The sequence below is a fragment of the Zootoca vivipara genome, chromosome 1 (assembly GCF_963506605.1).
Source record: "Zootoca vivipara chromosome 1, rZooViv1.1, whole genome shotgun sequence".
Taxonomy (NCBI): Eukaryota; Metazoa; Chordata; class Lepidosauria; order Squamata; family Lacertidae; genus Zootoca; species Zootoca vivipara.
In genome coordinates, this window is record NC_083276.1 from 92,311,917 (window position 1) to 92,338,931 (window position 27,015).

The window sequence follows — 27,015 nt, forward strand, 5'->3', positions numbered from 1 at the left end:
TTCATTAATTTAGTTGTGCTGAGCAAAAGAATATTGATAGGTCTGCAAGGTTGCTCTTCCTTTCAAGGAGAAAGCAGATTGCATGTTCTTTTCAGAGTCTTGGATGATTATGTATGGGAGGTAGGCCTCTAAACACTGGTAGCGGAGTGGGGAGAGAAAGCAGGATTTGATTAGAAAATTATTCATAATGGCTCCTGGATTAGCTCCCAGACTTTCTAGAAAGAGTTGTTTGCAGTTCAGTGTGTGGATATTTTGGATAAGATGCTAAGTAAGAGAAGGACACATAAATGGTAGAAGAATCCATAAAGACTTTTCAGTGTTACGATTCATCCCAGTAAGCTGTGCTTGCATATATAAGGATTGTATGGAACATTTTTCATAAGCAGAGAGAGTTTTCAGAGATATTTTATTACATGGCAATAATAATGTCATGCCTGATGTGACTTTGAATTTAAGGCATGGTAAGCTCTCTTTTACCATGCATATGTTGTGGTTGTAGATTAAACCGATTCTGCTGATTAGTAGACTCATCCAAGTCTTCTCTGATATTAAACTGAACTTTGAACCAAATTCTAGAGCAAATTCCGCCCCTGCTCCTGTATTCTCACTTTTGGATCTTATGGGACATGATAGGAGATGGCAAAAATGACTCCTCAAAATGACACAGTAGTAACTGAGGTCCTGGATCTACTGCATATGTTGAAACAAAATTTAAAAATTCCTTCCAGTAGCATCTTAGAGACCAACTAAGGTTGTCATTGGTATGAGCTTTTGTGTTCATATACACTGTGCAGATTCAGTGCAGATACACTGAAACAGAAGTCACCAGAGCCTTATATATAGTGAGAGGGTGGGGAGGGGTATTACTCAGAAGGGTGGTGGAAATGGGTGACTGGCTGATAGGAGAGGTTTACCACACCTATCAGCCAATCACCCATTCCCACCACCCTTCTGAGTACTACCCCTCCTCACCCTCTCACTATATATATAAGGGTTTGGTGACTTCTGTTTCAGTGTATCTGAAGAAGTGTGCATGCACACGAGAGCTCATACCAATGACAAACACGGGTGGCGCTGTGGTTAAACCACTGAGCCTAGGGCTTGCTGATCAGAAGGTCGGCGGTTCGAATCCCTGTGACGGGGTGAGCTCCCGTTGCTCGGTCCCAGCTCCTGCCAACCTAGCAGTTCGAAAGCATGTCAAAATGCAAGTAGATAAATAGGAACCTCTACAGCGGGAAGGTAAATGGCATTTCCGTGTGCTGCTCTGGTTTGCCAGAAGCGGCTTTGTCCTGCTGGCCACATGACCTGGAAGCTATACGCCAGCTCCCTCGGCCAATAATGCGAGATGAGCGCGCAACCCCAGAGTCGGTCACGACTGGACCTAATGGTCAGGGGTCCCTTTACCTTTACCTTTAAGGTGCTACTGGAAGAAATTTTTTTATTTTATTTTGACTACGGCAGACCAACACGGCTACCTACCTGTAACTGCATATGTTGACAGTTCAACTCTTTGTTGTTGTTGTTTAGTCGTGTCCGACTCTTTGTGACCCCATAGACCATAGCACGCCAGGCACTCCTTTTTTCCACTGCCTCCCGCAGTTTGGTCAAACTCATGTTTATAGCTTCAAGAACACTGTCCAGCCATCTTGTCCTCTGTCGTCCCCTTCTCCTTGTGCCCTCCATCTTTCCCAGCATCAGGGTCTTTTCCAGGGAGTCTTCTCTTCTCATGAGGTAGCCAAGGTATTGTAGCCTCAGCTTCAGGATCTGTCCTTCCAGTGAGCACTCGTGGCTGATTTCCTTCAGAATGGATAGGTTTGATCTTCTTGCAATCCTTGGGACTCTCAAGAGTCTCCTCCAGCACCAAAATTCAAAAGCATCAATTCTTCAGCGATCAGCCTTCTTTATGGTCCAGCTCTCACTTCCATACATCACTACTGGGAAAACCATAGCTTTAACTATGCAGACCTTTGTTGGCAAGGTGATGTCTCTGCTTTTTAAGATGTTGTCTAGGTTTGTCATTGCTTTTCTCCCAAGAAGCAGGCGTCTTTTAATTTCGTGACTGCTGTCACCATCTGCAGTGATCAAGGAGCCCAGGAAAGTAAAATCTCTCACTGCCTGCATTTCTTCCCCTTCTATTTGCCGGAGGTGATGGGACCAGTGGCCATGATCTTAGTTTTTTTTATGTTGAGCTTCAGACCATATTTTGCGCTCTCCTCTTTCACCCTCATTAAAAGGTTCTTTAATTCCTCCTCACTTTCTGCCATCAAGGTTGTATCATCTGCATATCTGAGGTTGTTGATATTTCTTCCGGCAATCTTAATTCCGGTTTGGGATTCCTCTAGTCCAGCCTTTCGCATGATGAATTCTGCATATAAGTTAAATAAGCAGGGAGACAATATACAACCTTGTCGTACTCCTTTCCCAATTTTGAACCAGTCAGTTATTCCATATCCAGTTCTAACTGTAACTTCTTGTCCCACATAGAGATTTCTCAGGAGACAGATGAGGTGATCGGGCACTCCCATTTCTTTAAGAACTTGCCATAGTTTGCTGTGGTTGACACAGTCAAAGGCTTTTGCATAGTCGATGAAGCAGAAGTATATGTCTTTCTGGAACTCTCTAGCTTTCTCCATAATCCAGCGCATGTTTGCTATTTGGTCTCTGGTTCCTCTGCTCCTTCGAAATCCAGCTTGCACTTCTGGGAGTTCTCGGTCCACAAACTGCTGAAGCCTGCCTTGTAGAATTTTGAGCATAACCTTGCTAGCGTGTGAAATGAGTGCAATTGTGCAGTAGTTGGAGCATTCTTTGGCGCTGCCGTTCTTTGGGATTGGGATGTAGACTGATCTTCTCCAATCCTCTGGCCATTGCTGAGTTTTCCTAGTTCAACCCTAGGGATAGATAAAATGTGAGAACTGCAGCTCCCATTGTTTCCAGCAGCCTTTAATTATGTGGCCAACATGTGTTCATGTGCCTGCTGTGGCATTCCTTGGACTCTTCCCTAGTACTCTCCTCACAACCCTGCTTCTCTTAAGTTGCCATAAATGTTGAAAGTGGCATAGAGAGCTTCAAGAATACTATGTGCTGCATGTAATGAGGCCAATTTTCATATCCATTTCAGATTCTGCCAGACCACGGATAGTCTAGGGTATGATCTGAAATGGATTTGAGGAAACATGTTCAGAGTTTACTGAATTAGATAGATTTGTTGCTTTGGCTAGTACATGGTGTTTAAAGAGCAAGAAGTAGAGTGGAAGTATTGCCTGCTGTTATTGGTCTCACCTAGAATTGCCAGATTCAGGGCCTGTTTATCTACTTGCACTTTAATGCGCTTTCGAACTGCTAGGTAGGCAGGAGCTGGGATTGAACAATGGGAGCTCACCTCGTCGCAGGGATTCGAACTGCCGACCTTCCAATCGGCAAGCCCTAGGCTCAGTGGTTTAGACCACAGCGCCACCCGTGTCCCTACTGACCCCTATTTTTGACTCTGTATCTGCAATTAGGGGCACTGGTACACTGTTGGGCATTAGCCCTAATGCTGCATACCGTAACAGACAGGACCAAAAGTGCTAATAAGATGGATAAAGGCCTGCCTGAAGCTTTATCCTTACAAGTTAAAAACAAGGAGTGTGAAGAGAATAGTATTTATTGATTGGTACAAATATTTCCATCTAAAGCAGTATGTTATATGATGCTGTATTTACCTTGTCTTCTCTGATGGCCCTTAAGTGTAACTGAATTACATAGCTTCAGGCTGGAATTGTTTAGAAGCGATGGATTTGCTATTGGCAAGCTAGTCATTTCTTATAAAACATACAGGAATCCTGTGGGCTGATGTTTAATTGTTTTTAACTGTCTGTACGACAGGCCATATTTCCCCCTGATGTGGCCATTTGTCCGCAGTTTGAGCGTCTACTACAGTTCTATCAGACATTGGCTGTTCTGCTCTGAGGAATGGAAGGATCAGTGATATTCTGGCCTGTCCTGGTGATGTTGTTGTTTAGTCGTTTAGTCGTGTCCGACTCTTCGTGACCCCATGGACCATAGCACGCCAGGCACTCCTGTCTTGCACTGCCTCCCGCAGTTTGGTCAAACTCATGTTCGTAGCTTCGAGAACACTGTCCAACCATCTTGTCCTCTGTCGTCCCCTTCTCCTAGTGCCCTCAATCTTTCCCAACATCAGGGTCTTTTCCAAGGATTCTTCTCTTCTCATGAGGTGGCCAAAGTATTGGAGCCTCAGCTTCACGATCTGTCCTTCCAGGGAGCACTCAGGGCTGATTTCCTTAAGAATGGATAGGTTTGATCTTCTTGCAGTCCATGGGACTCTCAAGAGTCTCCTCCAGCACCATAATTCAAAAGCATCAATTCTTCGGCGATCAGCCTTCTTTATGGTCCAACTCTCACTTCCATACATCACTACTGGGAAAACCATAGCTTTAACTATACGGACCTTTGTCGGCAAGGTGATGTCTCTGCTTTTTAAGATGCTGTCTAGGTTTGTCATTGCTTTTCTCCCAAGAAGCAGGCGTCTTTTAATTTCGTGACTGCTGTCACCATCTGCAGTGATCAAGGTGCCCAAGAAAGTAAAATCTCTCACTGCCTCCATTTCTTCCCCTTCTATTTGCCAGGAGGTGATGGGACCAGTGGCCATGATCTTGGTTTTTTTGATGTTGAGCTTCAGACCATATTTTGCGCTCTCCTCTTTCACCCTCATTAAAAGGTTCTTTAATTCCTCCTCGCTTTCTGCCATCAAGGTTGTGTCATCTGCATATCTGAGGTTGTTGATATTTCTTCCAGCAATCTTAATTCCGGCTTGGGATTCATCTAGTCCAGCCTTTCGCATGATGAATTCTGCATATAAGTTAAATAAGCAGGGAGACAATATACAACCTTGTCGTACTCCTTTCCCAATTTTGAACCAATCAGTTCAAAAAATATGGAGGTCTCGTACACCTCAGGTAGTGTGGTTGCTGACCTTGAGCCAGACATCTTGGAGAGTGAAGTCAAATGGGCCTTAGAAAGCATTGCTAATAACAAGGCCAGTGGAAGTGATGATATTCCAGCTGAACTGTTTAAAATTTTAAAAGATGATGCTGTTAAGGTGCTACACCCAATATGCCAGCAAGTTTGGAAAACTCAGCAATGGCCAGAGGATTGGAGAAGATCAGTCTACATCCCAATTCCAAAGAAGGGCAGTGCCAAAGAATGCTGCAACTACCGCACAATTGCGCTCATTTCACACGCTAGCAAGGTTATGCTTAAAATTCTACAAGGCAGGCTTAGGCAGTATGTGGACCGAGAACTCCCAGAAGTGCAAGCTGGATTTCGAAAGGGCAGAGGAACCAGAGACCAAATAGCAAACATGCGCTGGATTATGGAGAAAGCTAGAGAGTTCCAGAAAAACGTCTACTTCTGCTTCATTGACTATGCAAAAGCCTTTGACTGTGTCGACCACAGCAAACTATGGCAAGTTCTTAAAGAAATGGGAGTGCCTGATCACCTCATCTGTCTCCTGAGAAATCTCTATGTGGGACAAGAAGCTACAGTTAGAACTGGATATGGAACAACTGATTGGTCCTGGTGATAGTGCTAGTATAAAACATTTGCCACCTGACAATATTACAGACATTAACCTGTAAAATTCTGAGCCTAGTTTTGCAACGTCTGAAGGGAGGAAACACTTTGCAAATAAATGTTGTATTATTATATATATATGGAGGGACCATAAATCTATGCCACAGCACATATTTTGCATGGAAAACGTCCCATGTTCCTTCCCCAGCATCTCCAATTAAAAGGATCAAAGCAGATGATGTGCAAGCAGCAATACCTCTGCTTGTGACTCTGGAAGCTTGCTGCCAGTCAGAGCTGACCATAGTGGGCTATATGGGCAAATACTCTGCTCTGGTATAAGGCAGCTTCTTTACTGGTCATTTCTTATTAAGATTGTAGATTGCATCCTTCTTCTATTGAGAGTTTCTAACACCTATTTATAATATTTTTAGGTCACTTGTAAGGGTAAAAGCCTATCAAGGCGATCTAAAAGATAAACAAAAGCTCAGTATATAAACCCAGCAATAAACAATAAATCAGCAATCTCCATAAAAATGTTAAATACAATAATAAGATTGAAACCATCAAGCCAATAAGCACACCTCAATAGAACATCAAGAAAATTAGGTGTGTTCTCAAAAAATAGAAGGGCAGATCTTGCAGTGCTGAGGATTGAAACTATTTTTAAGGTGTATTTTGTCTTTTGTATTAATTTTTGAATTAAACCAGATCTAAATTTTTGGGAAATTCTGGTCTTATTTTTGTTACTAAGTCATTCACAGAACCTGTAGTGAAAATTCACTTACTGTCTTGGTTCTGTGTTTTATTAAGAAGTCTTCTAAGTGCCAATAAGAACAGTTTAGTTTATTTGTGACTCAGCTATTGTAAGTCATTAATAATGGCAGGAAAAGCCAGAGGATAAATTCTTTTGTATTTAGAAGTGTTTTCCCCTTTCTAAAAGACCTTTATTTGACATTACTCTTCCATGATAAATGGGGAAGAGAAAAGAGGGGGGAATCTATTTCAAGCAGTGGCTTTTAAATAAACAAAAGGATATTTTTTTGTTGTAATTAATTTGGTGAGCATTATTGGTCATTATGCAGGATTAGGATTTAGTAAGCCTCCTTAGATTTTTTTCTCAATACTTTTTTCTTTGTTTTTTATTTTGTTATTAGCATTTCTGAAACCAAGGTCCTTCTAAAACTAAGAGGGTTGCATATTCAGCATATATAGTGCTGGATTGACATGTGGAACCCACTGATTTCCCTTTTACAGTTGTACCTTGGTTTTCGAACAGCTTAGTTCTTGAACATTTTGGCTCCCAAACACAGCAAACCCGGAAGTGAGTTACAGGTAGGTAGCCGTGTTGGTCTGAGTCGAAGCAAAATAAAAAAATTCCTTCAGTAGCACCTTAAAGACCAACTAAGTTTATATTTTGGTATGAGCTTTCGTCATACCAAAATATAAACTTAGTTGGTCTTTAAGGTGCTACTGAAGGAATTTTTTTATTTTGCTGGAAGTGAGTGTTCTGGTTTGCAAACTATTTTTGGAAGCCAAACATCTGATGCACCTTCTGTGGCTTCCGGATGAGTGCAGGAAGCCCCTGCAGCCAATCGGAAGCCCGCCTTGGTTTTCAAACATTTTTGGAAGTCAAATGGACTTCCAGAACAGATTCTGTTCGAGAACCAAGGTACGACTGCATTTTCCTTAAAAGGCAGAAGATTCCATAACATTCGTTTATTGAAGAAATTCACAATGTTCTCTTTACATTTTCATTTTGAATTGTAGCTAGACTATGGATTTCAGCCACCAGAGAATGGTGCCAGTATTGCTTCTTTTTGCTTAACAGCTAGGTCTTCTGCTGCTGAACGGGAAGCTTCCTCCCCAAACCATCCTCCAGAAGTACACAATTTTTTTTATTATTTAAAAGAAAGGTACTGAGCTTGCTTCATGCTGTAGAATTAGGGTGCATTCTTGAGGCACTGTCCCTTCCCAGAGCTGTGCTTCCCACCCCCTACCAGTTTTTTTTTTGGGGGGGGGGATAATTGTCTCTTTAATTTGTGACGTGATGGTCAATGACAGCCTTCATTTGAAGAATGACAACTTGTTTTGAGAACAGGAGCAATGGGACCCTTTGATAAATTCAGACAGGGCAAGTACACAGCAAAAGCCTGATTCTGAAGAGCCCTCCAAAGTCTACTCTTTCAAGACTTTCCCTGACTTTTGGTGGATTTTTCATGATCACAATCACCCTATAATTGCTTAAGTGATCCTGGAAAACCCCCAGCCTGTATAGTAACATAACCCTTGAAGAGTTAAATATTATAACTTTGTATGGACTAGAGTTAGACTTCACCCCTCTACCTGTCCTATACTAAAGAAATAAGCTTGTTTGCCTGCAATAAGAAGGAAGAGTTTGTTTTTTCTGAATTTATTTTGATGCCTAGAGCTGGACTGGGTGCTTTCTGCTAAAGGTTGAAATAAAGAGATAACTTACAAGTGATCTGAAAAAGTATCTATCTTAAGATACTCCTTACTCTTTTAAAGCACTCACTATTCTTGAATACTTACTGGTAAAGGATGAAAATAGCCCTAAAGGAATATAAACATTGTTGTGCACACTACAATTAGTTGGTTGGGTGGCCAGCTAGGCCTAATTTCTTATTTTTCCAATGTGTGCAGCTGAGCATGAGGTCACATTTTTCTGTAGACAGAAAAATAAACCAGCAACCAGCAAAAATTTCAATTGCTTTTCATATAGTTTCTAATTAGTCCTTTATATTGTAACCAGTTAACAAGTTTTCAATTGATTATCCAATAAGAAGGAAAATCTAAAGGTTAGGCGCAAGACGAGAAGGAGGGACCCTCGAGGAATCAATGAACACACCCTAAATGATCCCCCCCTTCCCTTCCATGCACTTGTAGTATGGGCCAGTTTGTTTTTGGGGGGTGAAATCTAAAACTGAGATACTAATCCAGCCTCAAAGTCAAGCTCAGGAACTGACTGTCATTACCAAAGTTGTTCAGTTCATGAGGAATCAAAACCACAGAGACAGGCTACAGGTAAAAGTGGACTGTAGCTATATGCAAAGTCAAGCTTTTGATTCTGGTATCCTGGAAATCACTCAGAAAATGGTGATAAATTTCAACAAATTAAACTCCATTCATACCTGAATGCTGAATACTAAATTTTCTATTAACTTGGCCTTTAAAGGTAAAGGTACTCCCTGACTGTTAGTTCCAGTCGCAGACGACTCTGGGGTTGCATGTTCATCTCACTCTATAGGCCGAGGGCACCGGCATTTGTCCGCAGACAGCTTCCAGCTCATGTGGCCAGCATGACTAAGCCGCTTATGGCGAACCAGAGCAGTGCACGGAAACGCCATTTACCTTCCTGCCGGAGCGGTACATTGGTACTGAACAACGGGAGCTCACCCTGTCGTGGGGATTTGAACTGCCGACCTTCTGATCGGCAAGTCCTAGGCTCAGTGGTTTAGACCACAGCGCCACTCGCATCCATTTTAACTTGGCCTTTACCAATTTGGAATTTAGCATACACTCTGCATGGAGAAGGAATGAGGAGAAAGATTACTGCCTTTCCCTTCTCCTCTCCTCCAGTGATGGGGTGAGGGGGTGTGTTAGGATTGGTTGTCACTATGTATGCACCCCCCCCAACCTCACATCCCAATGCTCTACCTAGAAATGTGGGCACCTCACCTACAGGAAAGTTAGCTATGAGACTAGCATCACTTCACAAGTGATGGTCCTGAGAACTCTAGAAGCCCAACAGGAAGCACAGAGGCCTTTGGGCAAAGCTAATTCTGTGACTGCCTTACTTTAAAAGGTTAGGTAACTTCTTACCATATGACCCTTTACGGCTTGCTGGGGAGTGCATAGTTTTAAGCCAATAGAAAGCTTTCATATGTTTGTTCTTTTAGGGCTCACATGGGAACTACATAGCTGTTGAAACTGTCTGGTGCTGTGTAGCTTTCCAGACATGTCCCTTTAAACCTTGGAAATTGTATAGCCCCAATGACAATTTACGGACCCATTGTTAAAACCGTGTTTATGGAAGACAATCTTACTCAGATACGAGTGATTGCCAAAGAAGAAGAAGCACTGGAAGCACCCTCTGCTGGTTGTAATTAGAACACATCAATTGTGCCACCCAAGGTCCAGTAAATATTAACAGTGGATGGAGATTCTCACACTATCCTCCATGAAGAAGAAGAGAGCTTGGATGGGGGCATCACTCTTTCCAGTGACCATCACACACTGAGCATTCCCATATACTTATTGATGATTGAAAGTTGATAATGAATAATATTGAAGGCATGGGACACAGGAGACCTCAATAAATACCTTGTTCAGAGTTTCCAGTGAAGGACATAAAGTAGTGATGTCACATACTTCTGACACTACATCTTCCTGCAAACAAAGAAGCTAAGAAAGTTACATATATTTTGGCTAAGAATGCAATCTCCCCACCCCAATGAAAACATTGTGTGTGCAGTATCATATATTCAAAATACATAAGAAATGGCATAGCTTCCTTGTAAATATATAGAAAATAATTATTTTCAATCAGTGGGAATGCCATTTAGGTTTTCTCTTTATAATAAGCATATTTCAGGTCAATGGACATTTCCTACTTTCAAATAATATGGCCCTGCTTTCAACTTCCAGTTTTTGCTTAGATTGGATTATAGTAGAGGATGTGAAGACTCCCTGATGAGGAGAGGGGATGTTAACAGAAGTATTAATAGATTTAATAACAGTGGAGCTAGCTAGCAACTGTTCAGTCATTCCTGTTATTACAAGCCATGTACAAATACTAGAACAAAGACATATTAGAAGAAAAACCTGTCATAATCTATATTTTGGGTTCTCTTATCTAATATGTGTAGGAGTTCATTCCAAGAGGGAAACTGAGGTGGCAGTTTCCTCTGATAAACCCCATAAAATGTTCCTGATCCATCAAACAGCAGCTACCACTGTATCCCAACATTAAGTAGGATAGTGGATCATTTCATTTTCTTTTAGATTGGTATATGACCTACGTTACAAAATTCCTAAGTCAAAACAAAATAAAAAATCCTTCCAGTAGCATCTTAGAGACCAACTAAGTTTGTCATAGGTATGAGCTTTCGTGTGCATGCACACTTCTTCAGATTTTTTTATTTTGTTTTGACTGCGTCAGACCAACACGGCTACCTACCTCCTGCAACAAAATTCCTAAGTACAGGTATAATAAAAATAAAAAATTCCTTCAGTAGCACCTTAAAGACCAACTAAGTTTTTATTTTGGTAAGAGCTTTTGTGTGCATGCACACGAAAGCTCATACCAAAATAAAAACTTAGTTGGTCTTATAAACTTAGTTGGTCTTTAAAATTTCTAAGTGTTATTGTACTATACCCCCCAAAGAAATACAGTGGTACCTCTACTTACAAATAACTCTACTTACGAATGTTTCTACTTACGAATGGAGCTCCGTCCGCCATCTTGGATGTGGCTTAGATAGGATTTTTTCTACTTACGAATTTTTAGATAGGGTTGCTTCTACTTACGATTTTTTTCTCCCAATGCATTCCTATGGGATTCGACTTACAATTTTTTCCGACTTACAAATGTGCGTTCAGAACGCATTAAATTCGTAAGTAGAGGTACCACTGTAATGCAAGGTTTATTTTTTAAATGCAGTTTAAAGAAGATCTTGTTCTGTGGAATTTAAATGTAGCCTTATTGTGTGCATATTTACTCAGGAGTTAAATACCGGGCAAAAAGGAACCTGCACATATCATTTATAGGAGACTTGATAGTCATACTAAGTATTAAGGTACTTGATATTCAGTTGTTTCAGCTTCCCAGGTGTCCTAGATGGAGGCAAGCCCGCTCAGTTTACAATCTGAGCCAGAAAAGACCTTTAGGAAGAAATGTTGCTCTTCTCAGAATACAAGTAAATTGTACAAATTGGACTTTTTTGTTCTGAACTAATGACAAATTTCGGTAGGAAGAGTACTATATTTCCTTAGCACTACCTAAACAGAACCCACCTCTCTAGTTTTATATAGCATAGGTCAGGCATGTCAAACCTGCGGCCCTCCAACTCCCATGATCCCTAGCTAGCAGGACCAGTGGTTGGGGAAGATGGGAATTGTAGTCCAAAACATCTGGAGGGCCGCAGGTTTGACATGCCTGGCATAGGTGGTTGCCGACAGACATCTTTAAAAAAGCAGCCTTCATGTGCTGGTTGGGACTGATGGGAGTTGTAGTCCAAAACATATGGAGGGCACCAAGTTGGCAAAGGCTGTTATAAATAATAATAAATTGAAAGAGCTTAGGCAAGAAGGCCAATGTAATACACCCCAAAGTTCAGAGTATTTCAACATGCCTGGATGCTAGAAGCTGAAACACAATTTAGGAAGTTGGGTTGGTTCTCATGACCAGGTTCTGATAGTGCCCTTTTCAGCAGGCAGGGTAGCACACAGAGTGGGTGGGCAAGCGTTTGTATATTTCATTATGACATTCATTTTTGTTGAATGTGAGAAGGAACCAAGTGCCTGAAATATCTCAGTAGCATCTGGGGCTAACCAGGAGTGGAATAGAGCATGGGTCATTAATTAACAATCCAGCTGTCCTTCCTGTCTGTCTTTCTGGTTGTAGAAGATTTTGCTCTCCATGTTCTCAAGCATCATTCTACTGTTGGGTGGAAAGGAAGGGCAACTAGTTGGTCAGCTAATGAGAAGGGCTCCTTCTGCTTGTTACACATTCTGTCAGCTATCACGGTTCATCTGCCACTGGTGCCAGTTTTCTAGAAGACCTGAATAATGGCATCAAAATTTATGGCTACTGCTGTTCTTCTGTAGCATTTATGTATATCCATGTCATCTTGAACCATCTGCATATGGGCTTCTAATAATGGATGGATGCATTTGATGTTACTTGTACTTGTAACATTAACATTTTTGCTACTTGGGAGAAGCATCTTCTACCAGCTGTGGCAGAGCTGATTATTATTATTATTATTGAAAGATAATATTTTAAACCTCTTGCATATTAGGTTTGCTGGGATCAGTTACAGTGAGTAGATTGGAAGCTGATGTTACATTAACAACTGGTGTCGTCCAATGTTGTATGGTTTAAGACCTCAGCCTTAGACTCTTTAGATTAAATGTTGAAACAGCCATCTCCCTTCTCACCTAAAATTAAATTCTTTACTTTGTTCAGATTTATTTTAGATTCTCTGCCTTGGGATAGGCTGCTCATATGAAGTGAATCATTGCACATCTAAGACACAAGGACTTTAATGGAAGGGCAACGTCTCCCCTATATGATGATAGTGGTTGTTTTCTTTTAAAAATCCCAATAATTTAGAACAAAATCATTTCTGCTGCAAAACATGTTTCATATGATGGAAATAAACAGATATTCAATAACAGCAATATATCAGTAAATAGGGGGGGGGGAAGCCTTTTACTTTGGATTCTGAGTAGATTTGTCTCTGGATGGTGTTGAGTGTTAGATAAACTCTTCAGGCTATTGAATCCACTTATATGGAATGGTGTTGTTTCTAAGTACTGCTCACAGATAATTGGATGTTTTGTGTTGAGCAGCCATGAGAGATAATTGGATATTCTTCTTCTCTGTCCAGGTATTGGACTGGATTGAAAACCATGGAGAAGCCTTCCTTAGTAAACACACTGGAGTGGGAAAATCCCTGCATCGGGCACGAGCTCTTCAGAAAAGACATGACGATTTTGAAGAAGTAGCACAGGTAAGCAAGTGACAGATCTAAGCATATTGCTTTGACGGAGGATACCATTGTACTGATTTATTGTGTTGTTTCCAGGACTCTGAAGTGCTCTGAGGTTTCTTTTCAAACATGTGAAATAAACTGTTTTGTTGGTTTCTTGGAGTGAAAACCTATGTTTGCAGGGTGAGTGCTCACTGAAAAGAGATGGAGGAAAGTTAGAAGTACAGTGCCAGGAGAGGTCTAAATTTAGATTAGTGTTCAGTCTTTCTTTTTCCTTTCCTTTTCCTTTTTTTGTGTGTGGGGATGGTAGATGCAGTAAAGTGGGTGGCAGCAAAGCAACTACAGGTTTTCTTGGATTATGCACCCTATCTCAGTCCTTTCCATGCATGATTCTTGCCTGATTATGGCTGGAAGCAACTTTCACAGCCTTGGTAAATGATTTGTACCTAGAGGCTGACTGGGGAAATGCTGTTGATCAGAAACATTTGAGATTGTACATTGTTCTCTTGCATCATTTGGCTTGTTGGGATGGGGATGTCAAGGCTGGCTCTCCAGTGATTTAGTTCATTTTGTCTGTTCATACTTAGGAAGACTAGGAGAGCCCAATGGGAGTTAAATAATAAATAAATAACTTCCATACTTGGCCAATGTGATGTGACAATGACTCAGGAGTTGTAGTTTACATGTGCAGAGGCATGATGATATCAATTGTTTAATACCAATTGTATTAACTGACTGTGGTCTTCTGGGACCAGTTCAAAACACTTGTCTTGACTGATAAAGGGCATATCTAAATGATTGATCATGATATTATCATTTTCATATATATATTATTCCATGGGAATCAGTCCACAAAACAATTTGATGTCAGAATAAAGCATAATTCACAAAAAGCACATCAAAGGAATTACTGTTGTACCCTTTTATAACTAAGGCAAGATATAAAAAATAGTACACGTCCAATCATCATACTAGCCCTCTCTAACTCTAGGTTCTAAAAGCTGCAGTAACCACAAAAACTGCCTCTCATGCTGTTTCTCAGTGTGGCTTCTCCTTGGGCATCCAGCTCATTCAATCAACATGGCGCTATCCCATTCTCCAGAAGACATTAGGTTAGTCTCCAGTATGATGGCTTCAAATTACTTCACAGTAAGGCTTTTCATTCTCACAGATACCAGTATGTACCTTTGAAAGTCAATTTAGCAAAGATAATCTGAAGGATCTCAATAGTCTATTGTTATTACTGCCCTATTCTTGAGACTAAAAGATGCCATACCATCTCTTGATTTCTTCCATTGGCTCCTGTTTATACATTCAATCTTATTGTCATGATTAATTAATCTCTTCGTGGCATTTACAGCCAGTGGATAGAAGTATGTCTCTTCTTAATTGATACTTCCCATAACATACATATTGAATTCCTTTGGGCTACTTAAGCATCCTTAAATCCACCCCCACCCATCATCTGACTGCTTATTGCTGAACTTCCAGAGAGTGTAGAGGTGTTCTGGTCAGAATAATAGCTAGTCAAGAAATAAGGGCTCACTCTGTATTGGGTGAGATAGCACACCATAATTTACCAAGTGATAGCACACCATAATTTACCAAGTGATTAGCACTCAGTTGTCTGTGATTAGCACTCAGTTGTCTGTGATTAGCACTCAGTTGTCCTCTGCTCCCTGGTAAGTCCTAATAAGGGACCCGAGAGCTAGCGGAGTGGAGACGTGGGTGCCTTTGTGAGTCGATCTACTCTCACAGTGTGAAGCTCTGTGCCGGCAGCTTGTGGAGCGGTGGATTCTATCCTATTTTAAAAGATTTGAAGACATTTGACACCATGAGTAAAAGAAAAGATTTTTAAAATTAGTAAACTGAAGAAATTGGCCGTGGGAGGAGATTTAAAAACTGAAGTCGATCTCCCCCATTGAGTGAAATGCCAACAGTGCCCTTCAGCTCTCTATATTGGACAAACAGGCCAAACCCTACGCCAAAGGATAAATGGACATAAATCTGACATCAGGAACCATAAGACAGAGAAACCAGTAGGAGAACACTTCAATCTCCCAGGACATTCTATACAAGATCTCAAAGCAGCTGTTTTATTACAGAGAAATTTCAGGAACAGACTGGAAAGAGAAGTTGCTGAATTGGAACTCATTACCAAGCTTGTGGGACCCAGGTGGCGCTGTGGTTAAACCACTGAGCCTAGGGCTTGCTGATCAGAAGGTCGGCAGTTCGAATCCCTGTGACGGGGTGAGCTCCCATTGCTTGGTCCCAGCTCCTGCCAACCTAGCAGTTCAAAAGCACGTCAAAATGCAAGTAGATAAATAGGAACCGCCACAGCGGGAAGGTAAACGGCGTTTCCATGTGCTGCTCTGGTTTGCCAGAAGCGGCTTTGTCCTGCTGGCCACATGGCCTGGAAGCTATACGCCGGCTCCCTCGGCCAATAATGCGAGATGAGCGCGCAACCCCAGAGTCGGTCACGACTGGACCTAATGGTCAGGGGTCACTTTACCTTTACCTTTACCAAGCTTAAAACCATGGAGCCACCTGGGATGAATAAAGACATCAGATTCTTATCTCATTATGCATGATCAAGCTTTCTTTGGCGCCTCAGCCCTTGCCTTTCCCCCCCCCCCAGAACTAATTGCAGCCATCAGCAGTCGTTAACAGCCTTCTACAGGTTTACCACACCCCCACCACCCTCTGTGTATATTGCTAAGGATGAATGGACCCAATGAGGGGGGAATTGAGGAAGTCCACAATGTTAAGAAATAATGTTACAGTTATTTGTAGTTTTTGTCTTTTTGTTTGTTTGTTTTTTGTATCTTTTGTATTTTCTTTTTTCTTTTTAGAAAATGAAGGATAATTTTTTTTGGGGGGGGGGGGTAGGAAATTTATTTTAATGCAGAGTGTTAGGTCCCCTGATGGGAATTAATGAAAGCTTGATCAGAAGTAGGAAACAAGGTTAGAGATTCAAGTGGAGCATTATTATTATTATTATTATTATTTGGAAACTGATAAAAGTGCTTCGACATTATTGTTTGAAAACTTGTATATAAGGTTATGTAAGAGAAAGTTTTAAAGGGACTGTAGAGGAGGGCTGAGAAACATCCTTCTGTCTCTCCTTTCCTCTTGCTTTGTGTGGATAGGAACTGAACATCATGGCAGGGAAGCAATGGGAACAGAAGGGCTTTCCTGCTATTCTGCTCAATATCAAAGACTGCTTATGCCAAGCCAGAGAGAACCAGGGGATCTCCCTGTCCCTTATTTCTACATGTGAGGATGCCAAGCCAAAATTGTAATTTTTTAAAATTATATTCTATTTTTAAAATAGGTGACAAATATCCTGGATAAAGGAAAGAGGGTTTCATAGTTTAGGGTTCATAATATTTTGCTCTATCAATCCAGAATGTCAATTACTGTTTCAGAATATGGCTCTTCTTCCCACTGTGGACCATATCCCCCTACTGGCTTCAATAGCAGCTTGATCTGTGCCTTGTCTCTGGATAGATTTACACAATTTATACCAGAATCTTCTTACTAATTTATGGGGAATGTCTGAAATGTGACCACTGAATGCTATGTGACACTCTGGGACATATATAGCTTGAAACCGGGAAACTCCCACATTGTATCAAAGGTTAAAGGTTTGTGAAAGTAATACTCATTGCTTTGGAAAAGTGTGATAGCAAAGAGCAGAGGTCAGACATTTGTCAAACCTATAGCATTCCTTTGAAGAATTGTATCTTGTGTTGGATATAATTTATTTTGTGGTTTGGGATGAAATTTCTATGTTATCCCCTGGTTGCTGGATGATAGTTGTTTTGCTCATTAGTTTGCATGACTAGTATAATATGGGAGCCACATGATCATGGGCTCCTTCCATGAAAAGACAAAATACATCTTCCACCTTGTGGAAAATGAAATTGTCAGCAAGGCAATTGAGTTTGTTGGACTTTACATTCTTGGCAGAACTTGAATTCCAACAGACACCATGGTAGTTGAAGTCTCCCATGTCTAATATAGCTCTCCTTTTTGAATGTTTGGTAATATCATTCAAGTCCTCAATCTGGTTTAGAGGTCTATAGTAGACACCCACAGTAAGGTCACTGTTGTTTCCCTCTCCTACAATTTTTACCCATATATTCTCCATCTACTTCCATGCTCCCAAGTCATGATCTCTTCACAAGTGTACACTGGACTGGATGGATTGGAGGCTGCCTGCACTTGATGGGGTTGCACTCCCTCTGAATGAGTGAGTTCGTAGTTTAAGGGTACTCCTGGATCCTTTGCTGTTGCTTGAGGCTCAAGTGGCCTTGGTGGCACAAAGTGCCTTCCATCACCTGGTGGCCCAGCTGCACTCCTGTCTGGACAAGGATAGATTAACTACTGTTGTCTATGTTCTGGTTACCTTCAGAAGGCTGCCTCTGAATATAGTTCAGAAACTTCAACTGGAATTTGGTGGCCAGATTGCTCAATGAGGCAGGGCAATTTGATTTCCAGGCCTGATTCAAAGTGCGCTTATTGACCTATAAAGCCTTAAACAGCTCAGGACCACAATGCCTCAAGGAGTGCCTCTCCCCATATGAACCAACTCTGTCCCTGAGGCTCTTCTTTGTGTACACCCTCAATTAGAGGTCTGGAAGGCGGCAACACAATAATGGGCCTTTTCTTTGGTGGCTCTGTTTGTGGAATGTTCTCCCCAGGGAGACTTGCCTGGTGTCTTCATTACAAATCTTCAGGTGCTGGGCAAAAACGTTTCTCTATAACCAGACCTTTGGCGGAGTAAACAATCTATGGCCTTGTAAGTGTGGGTTGTTAGGTTTTTTGTTTTTTGTTTTGTTATGTATTTTGTATTCTCATTTTGTATGTTTGCTATGAACCATGATTTGATATGCAGTTGAAGGGTGGCATACAAATCTCATTATTAATAATATGTCTATTTAGGATTGGAAATATAAATAAATTGTGTACTTCTTTATCGGAAAAATAACGCTGTTGCAAAGTGGATAAGGGATGGTGGTTAGAATTTGCATTTTTAGTCCTGCAGATGGCACTGTCCCTGCATCTAGATGACAAAAGTCTGACCCAGTGGCCCCCTTTTAAAACCTGCTTAGGAAAGCATTGTTTGAATAGTAACAGGTATCTGCTAGAAAAGTGCATTATTTCCTTCAGACATTTCCATCCTTGTCTAGACAGCTTGTTAATTTTCTTTCTAGAAGTTAAAAGCTATCTATTTCATACTTCCATAAGCCAGCTCATTTTTTAATACCACCTTTCTCCCTTTCCCGCCATAATGCATGAAATTAATTACACATTGGATGGATGGAAGCATGAGGGTATTTGCACAAATTCACCATTTATTAATTAAAATTCTTTAAACCATGTGCATGCAATTCAGAGAGGAAGACACATGCTTGAACAGGAAATGCAACAAGATTTTACTAAACCTATGTGCTGATGATATGGGCAGAGCCTTTCAGTTTTTCTTAATGAGGGAATTGAAGACTGTACAAATTCAAGAAAGTGAAGTTTGACCCTTTCCTTACATTTCATAAATAATGTATTGGGGGGTGGGTGCGAAGACTCTGCCTTGAAAATGGTCACTGGTATATTAGCTCAGTGATAGAGGGGATGACAGAGGACGAGATGGTTGGAAAGTGTTCTTGAAGCTACCAACATGAGTCTGACCAAACTGCGGGAGGCAGTGAAAGGAGTGCCTGGTGTGCTCTGGTCCATGGGGTCACGAAGACAACAACAAAGAGCCTCTGCTTTGCCTGTAGAAGGCCCCAGTCCCCAGAATCTTCAGGTTAGGTTGGGAGACATCCCTGTCTGAAACCCCAGCCAGTCAGTGTAGGCATTGCTGAGCTAGATGGACCAATGTTCTGACCCAGTATAAGGCGGGTTCCGTTGTTTCTAAAAAAGCACGTTTGAATATAAAATAGGAAACTGAAATCCCTACTCCCATTTGTACACATGCATTTCGCAAATCATTCCATTTTAATTTAACAAAAATGGCAACCATGCAATGTCTTTATGAAGCACTCTTTTATTATTTTTCATCCTGGACTGATTTTTTTTCTTCCTGTAGTCCTTATCACAAATTCTACTCTGATTAGTGTCAACATCAACAACAAAACATATTATGGTTGGGGTGGGGTGGGGACTTGTGTTACTTTTGGTTTGTTGATAAACAGGACAAGTCCTTAATTGGCCCCTCTCCTGTTAACTAATTCCCACACACTTTGCATCCATTAGCAGTACATAGTACAACAATATTCAGTTCTGTGACAAACTGAATCACATTATTTCAGTTAACATCTGCATGCTCTTTCATCTAATTTCACAGACTGATATGCATAAGATGAGTATAGCAGAGAAGAATACCCACCAGATATGCACAATGTAACCCCATCCTCACTGCTTTCCTGTCTTTTCTTACACATTACCTTTAGCCTATGCTCCTCCATTATTGAAAAATGATAAGAGGCTGCCCTCAAGGCCCCCTGAGCCTTCCAGAATGGAAAGGGAAAGGCAAATGCTCCGCCTTTTCCCTTCCTCTCCAGAAGGTGTGGAGGGATTGCGGGGTGGGGGGAAGGGGAGCTCATTCATGCTTGGAAAGGCTCCTTTGATGAGAAGCTTAATCATGGTTCATTGCTCAATTATTTTTTGTAACAAAGGGGGGAGTGGAAAGATCTGCTCAGGTGGTTTGCAGACCTTCAAACATTACAACTGTGCTGTCAGATATATCAGTGAAAAAGCAGCTCCAACAGGAAGGCTGTAGAATCTTAAGGACACTGCAGACAACTTCTGACTTATTTTTCAAGGACACGTTCAAGCTCTTCTAAGGAATTCCTGGGATTCCTAGCTGTAGCAAAAGACTGAGTCTTGGATTTTGTTTTTTACTAAGAAAATACATGTCAACTTTATTGGGCAAGAAGTCTTACTCCTTTCCCCCTCCTTGGGATAGATATTTATCCATGTTTGGCTTGAAGCACCACCACCCTGATTCCCTGATTGAGCAAATTGAGCATTTGTATGTATATTTGTCTTGGAAGACAACACTTTGTATTTGGTAATTATTTGGCAATCATTTTTTAAAAAAAAAATATTTTAAAAATATGAAGGAACACTTCTGATTGGTAGAACATACGCTTCCAGCTTGGCTTGGCTTTGAAGACTGGACTAGGTGCAAGTAGGTTGGAACAGAGATTGTACCTACTGAGTCACACTACTGAAATATGGTGGGTTGAAGCCTGCTGCCTTTTTGTCACCTGGTTCAATGACTGCTCTTGCCTTCTCACTGGAGGGATGAGAGACTAAGCCCTACCATGTTACTATGTACAGTCATACCTCATGTTGCGTCCACTGGGGGTTGCGTTTTTCCAGCTTACGAATGCGGCGGACCCAGAAGTGTTAAAAAGGGCATAGGATGTCAATCAAATCAACCAAAGGCCTGGTTAAAAAGGAATGGTTTTGTCTGGCGCCTAAGGGTGTATAATCAAGGCACCAGGTGAACTTCCCTGGAGCGTATTCCACAGATGGGGGGCCACTGCAGAGAAGGCCCGTTCTTGTGTTGCCATGCTCCGCACCTCTTGAGAAGGAGGCACACGAAGAGGGCCTCAGAAGATGATCTCAGGGTCCAGGTATGTTCATATGGAAATAACGTAGACTGTACAATCTCTGTTCCACCCTACTACACAGTAATCTAGCAGGACTCAGACTTCTTCCTTCATCTTTGGTGCTCAATTTCCACTTATTGAAAAGAAACTCACTCTCTCTCTCTCTCTCTCTCTCTCTCTCTTTTGCCCTGTGTGATAAGCATCAATTGCTAATGAATAAAAAACTTGAAACATATTAATTGACATGGTAATCTGTTCAGTCAAACAAATGCCACTGACTTTTTAGCCCGTGGTGGCTTTTCTTCCTGTGACCTTTTGAAAAATAGTATTTGCCATTTCTTTTTCTTAGTAGTGAAGAAACCAATTTATGCCCTCTTGTTCTTTCACACATAAAATAATTTCATATGTGTACATTTGTAAGCCTGCCATTTTGCAGTCTGTAGGAAGTTTTCCAGTTTTTGAGATGGCATATTTTATCAGTTTCAAAATATTATTATTTATTGCTTATCACAGAGAAGTTATTAAGCTAATTAAAATGGAAAACTGGTTTTGCCTTTGCTTGAGTTGGTGCAAAGCAAGATACAGTTATTTAAGATATTTGTTTATTTCTGGTATTTATACCCCATCTTTCCATAAAATGTATAATCAAGGCAACTTACAAAAACCATCACTTCATAAATATTGTCAAATACAATAAAATAAATTGTATACCACCCTTCTTCGGAAGATCACAGGGCAGTTCACAACATAATAATACAAAATGCGAACAGAAAATACAGAATGAAACAAAAACAAACCAATAAGCCCTTCCTACACAAGTACATTTAAAAGGCGATAGAATGTTTAATCAGCCAAAAGCTGATTATAGAGAAACCTTTTTGCCTGGTGCCTAATATTACTAACATCTTTGAAAAGTGGCAGCAGTTAAAAATTATTTTAAGAGCATGCAACAAAGCGCCACTGGGTGATAAAGCCTTAGGCAAACCACCTTAAAACATATTATATTACTATGGCCTTTTGGGGCTAATTAACATCTGTAAATTGGACATTGTTCTTAAACTAGCTGAATTTACTTTTCTTTTACTATATGATATACTGGTCCATCTTGATAAAAATCAGTATTTTAAATATTTAGGGTTTTATCCAACAAAGGTATCCCACTTGCAGAAGGGCTTCCACTTCTGCTCCCTGCATTGTGTCCCCTCCAAAACTGTTCTGGGTGTTTCCCTAACCCTCCAGAGCCGATGGGAGAAATGGGTGTGGGGCATGTGTGATAGGAGGGGGGGGGGAGGTTCCATTGCAGAATTGAAAGTCCTTGTGCAAAAGGAATTACTTCCCTGGATGCAACCATTAGTGATTTTATTATATTATTATAATATAAATATTATTTATATTGTATACAACTGTAAACAACTTTGACAGACATTTTTGCCTTTAAAATGATCTAATCTATTAACTAAAATATTTATTTTTTTAAAAAAAACAGTAGGAAAGTTGTTCCAAATTCTGAGAGCCACTACTGAGAAGTGATGTCTTATGCCTACCCTGCCACACATTTGACAGTGGAGCGGGTTACAAAATAGCAAGCCAAAGAATTTGTTGGTATCTTTTAAAAGAAATGCAAAATAAGTATTTTTAAATATTAAATTACTTTTAAATAAGTAATTTTAAATATTTTGAATTCCACAGAGAGCTTTGTTAATGCAGACTGCCTTATTTTCTTCAGCATCAGATCCTGTTTCCCCTTTTTTAATACGTAGTCATAAAGTAAGCCATGGCAGGGTTTAAAAGCATTTGAGAAATATAAGACTTCCCCGAAAATAAGCCATACTTCTGCGCCGCGGAAACCAACGCCCACAGGCACCTCCACTCACAGAGTCACTCCATGCGGCCGGCACTGCAGGAGCGTGATCAGCTGTGAAGCGGCGCTCCAAGAGCTCCGCTTAACAGCTGATCGCGCTCCCGCCTTGCTGGCTGCATCCCCGCGCTCTGCCTTCTCGTCCACCGCCGTCCCCGCCGCTTCCATGCTTGCCGCCACCGCTGGGCTCACTGCTTCTTCCTTGCCTGGCCCGGTGAAGGAGCTTGGAGCGCCCTGCAGTGGCGGGTGGAGCGCCTGAGCCAGCGGCCTCCGCCTGGCCCGGCCAAGGGCGCCTGCCGCCCTGCCACCCGGAACCGGTGGCTGCTGCAGCACCAAGCACTCAAGAGAGCCCAGCAGCGCCCTGAGCCGTAAAAACCGTACAGGTAATAAAAAATAAGACATCCCACCGAAAGTAAGCCACCCTGTGTTTTTTTAAGGGAAAAAGTTATAAGACAGTGTCTTAAAAAGGGAAAACATGGGTACTCTACGACACAGTAGGAACTTGCATTTTGAGCTTCCCTCACACTGTAGAGCAGTGGAACTTGTGGCTCTCCAGAAGTTTCTGGACTTCAGCTTTCATAATCCCTGACCATTGGCAATGTTGACAGGAGCTGATGGGAGTTAGAGTCCAGTATCTGGAGGGCCACATGTTCCCTAGCCATGTTGTAGAGGTGTACCTTCTTTGCGTGTAGCTCCACATGGATGTCAGAGCCCCTGTGAGTGCACTGAGGCAGCTTAATCAAAAATAATCCACACACTCAGGTAAGGGAGTTGTTAAATACTGTTGATTTTCATGAGCCCAATAGATATGTTTTTAAATTAGGCCAGAATCTCACAGATTGATTGCTTTTGTCAAAACACAAAAATAAGGGAGTGGGCACATTTTTTAAAAAAGTAACATTTCATGTTGCAACATGATAGCCATCAGTGCTCCTACTTAAACAAATGCATTGTGAAATATCTCCTGGGAGACCATGTCTGCTTCCGAAGTAGTTAACTATCTGAATTGCTTCTTACCTTACGTCATATTTGAAAGATTCCAGGGATCATGGAAATAAGTGAATGCTGAGCCTTTTTAATCTGTCAAACAAGCTAGCTCCGGAGAGGTTATGTGTTTCAAATGAGAAACTATTTCATGCCTATTCGGAGATTACTCTGTGTGGGTTTTTGCTAGCTCCTCTTGCAGAGAGCGTCACTTGGAATAACTGCTGTCATTTTAAGATGCTGGTTTCTGTTCCTGCATTTCGGAAGTGTAAATATTCATGCTAGAGCTTCAGTTGCCACATTTGTGTGACTTGCACTCTGTTTCTTGCTCTGTTTCCTGGTAGAATACCTATACTAATGCAGACAAGTTACTGGAAGCAGCAGAGCAGTTGGCTCAAACCGGAGAGTGTGACCCTGAAGAGATCTACAAGGCAGCACGGCATCTGGAAGTGCGGATTCAGGACTTTGTCAGAAGAGTAGAGCAAAGGAAGCTTCTTTTGGACATGTCTGTATCCTTCCACACTCATACCAAAGAGGTAAGATGCTTACAGTGTGATCAGAGCAGTTTGCCCGCACTGGGCGCTGAGCCGAGAGGGTGCTGCAGGGGGCGCCGCAACAATGACTTAGAACAGAAGGCAAGAGACAGGGGAGCACAGAATTTTGCCATCACACAAGTGACTGCTGATATTTCACTGATGTTGCAAAGCCCGTAACACTCAAGAAAGTTTTACGTTGCTTAAGCCATAATAGACTGAATGTAAAATGTACAGCATGAAAACTCAGAAAACATTGACAAATTGTGTATCTTGCAAAAATGCCATTTTCTCTCTCCTCTCATTTGCTTAATGTAAATCCCAGGAAAAGTGTTGTTGTTGTTGTTGTTGTTAATTTGATTTATAATGTCCTTTATCAAAAGAGCCCAGGGCAGTGTACAACATTAAAAACACATTACAGAAGTGATAAAATATTGTTAAAGCAAATTTACAGCAGTCTCATGAGAGGAGAGCAAGGTGACCAAGTTCATAATAATTAAATTGTAATAATGTACAATTTATACTAATTGCATTGGGTCTGAGCTCTTTTTAAAAGAATATCTGTTATAATCACAGGCATAACTGAGTAGAAGTGTTGCTTGAGGAATTTCACTATAATGAAGCATCTGTTTTACTATTTCTAGTAACTTTCTAACTAAGAATTCAGATTATGATCAGAGATTATTATACTTTTCATACTATTTAAAATGGGCCCAAAATGCATGTTCCCATGTGTTTTTCTGTTGCTTGCTCAGAACGAGACTAAATGCTGTGTTAGTTCAAGTGAAAAATGTGCAAAGATAAGACACTCTAGCAGGAGCAGAGAGGACAGGGCGTTGAAATTGGAGGCCCCTGAGGGTGCAATTAACGCATACTTCACATTTTTCCCCTTTCGACCAAAGGCTATTCAGCAGTGTGTGCCTTTGGAAGATAAGTTTTATTCTGTGAGGAGAAAGGATTAATCTGAATTATTGTTTTTCCATGCACTGTAGCATCTGTGTGCCACAGCACTCTTGATCCATAAAGACACTCGCAGGAGCTGAAGGCTTTGCCAGTATTAGCTGAATTATGTACTACAAACAAGTAATTTGTAATAAGCTGCTGCAGAGTTAGGGGAGCCTGAGCAAACAAACTATTTGGTCACAGATAAGCTAGTGTAAAGGAAATGGTCTGCAGTGCATGGGTCTTTCTCTTCAGCATCTTGAATGGTATGAAGCACTTTTAGCTATGGATGGGACATGGAAGACAATGTGCATTCTTTTTATGAATCAAGTATCTCTTTATTGGTTTGGTTTGGTCTACCCACATATGGGATGCGGGTGGCACTGTGGGTTAAACCACAGAGCCTAGGACTTGCCGATCAGAAGGTCGACGGTTCGAATCCCCGCGACGGGGTGAGCTCCTGTTGCTCAGTCCCTGCTCCTGCCAACCTAGCAGTTCAAAAGCACGCAGTGCAAGTAGATAAATAGGTACCACTCCGGCAGGAAGGTAAATGGCGTTTCTGTGTGCTGTTCTGGTTCGCCAGAAGCGGCTTTGTCATGCTGGCCACATGACCGGGAAGCTGTCTGCAGACAAACGCCGGTTCCCTCGGCCAGTAAAGCGAGATGAGCGCCACAACCCCAGAGTCGTCCGCGACTGGACCTAACGGTCAGAGGTCCCTTTACCTTTACCTTTTTACCCACATATTCAGCTAGCGCATAACTTCTTATCATATGATGCAGTAACAGTTGTGTATGCACACATACACCACAGTTCTTAGGCACCCCACAATCTTAAGATTTGTCTGTTGTAAATATTAAATAGTTTGTTGAGGAATATGTGTGGGCTCATAATTGCCATTTGGAAATGTACTGCTCTTCTTTACTGTTACTCTGGCAGGGTCTTGTCTCTGCTTACTGTCTGGTGATCTTACTTTGTAGATCAGAGAGATAAGGAAGATCCTGGGTAGGTAAAATTTAACCATCTGGAGTAGGAAAATAATTAAAAGACAATACTGTAATGGCTTAGCCTGATACCTGTGAGTAAAATGAAAATTAAAAAATAGCACTTGGAGCAGTGTAGGGATAGTGTTTACCTATTAGGTTCTAATCTGTCTTTGGTAGGGGAAGTTGTCTAGAAAAAGTAACTTGTTCAAGGGTGTGAGGAGCTGGTTTTCAGTCACAGGAACCTAAGAACAATGTGAGAGTATAATTTATATCATTTGGAAGTTTCAAATGTTTGAGGGCTGGAGGAAAGGGTGGGAGACATACCCTTGTGATCTGAGACTCCTAGGCCATACACTTTTAGATTAATGCACTGAACATGTTAAGGGAGAAAAGTGTACGAAAAGAGTACAACTAATATGGACTGCACATAGGTTTCATGATTTTAATTCAGTCTGTCTAGAGCAGGGGTCAGCAACCTTTTTCAGCTGTCCCTCAGATCATGTGGTGGGCCAGACTATATTTTTTCGGGGGGGGGGGATTGAACGAATTCCTATGCCCCACAAATAACCCAGAGATGCATTTTAAATAAAAGCACACATTCTACTCATGTAAAAACATGCTGATTTCCGGATCGTCCGCAGGCCAGATTGAAAAGGTGATTGGGCTGCATCTGGCCCCCGGGCCTTAGGTTGCCTATCCCTGGTCTAGAGCATAACATTTGCAAGCTATCCCAAAAGATAATGCAGTGTTCTATGCATAAACTATCCTACCCTTATTGATGTGCATAGT

General features: G+C 41.3%; 1 protein-coding gene across 5 annotated transcripts in view; it reads left to right on the forward strand.

Annotated features, from left to right (window-relative positions):
* The window catches only part of KALRN (kalirin RhoGEF kinase), a 516,150-nt gene that overhangs the window by 290,179 nt on the left and 198,956 nt on the right, over positions 1-27,015 (forward strand). For all 5 annotated transcript variants that reach the window (XM_035129213.2, XM_035129243.2, XM_035129224.2 and 2 more), the window contains exons 10-11: positions 13,203-13,325; positions 24,113-24,304. In XM_035129213.2, the coding sequence (XP_034985104.1) occupies positions 13,203-13,325; positions 24,113-24,304 (315 nt within the window). The remainder of the gene's footprint in view (positions 1-13,202; positions 13,326-24,112; positions 24,305-27,015) is intronic.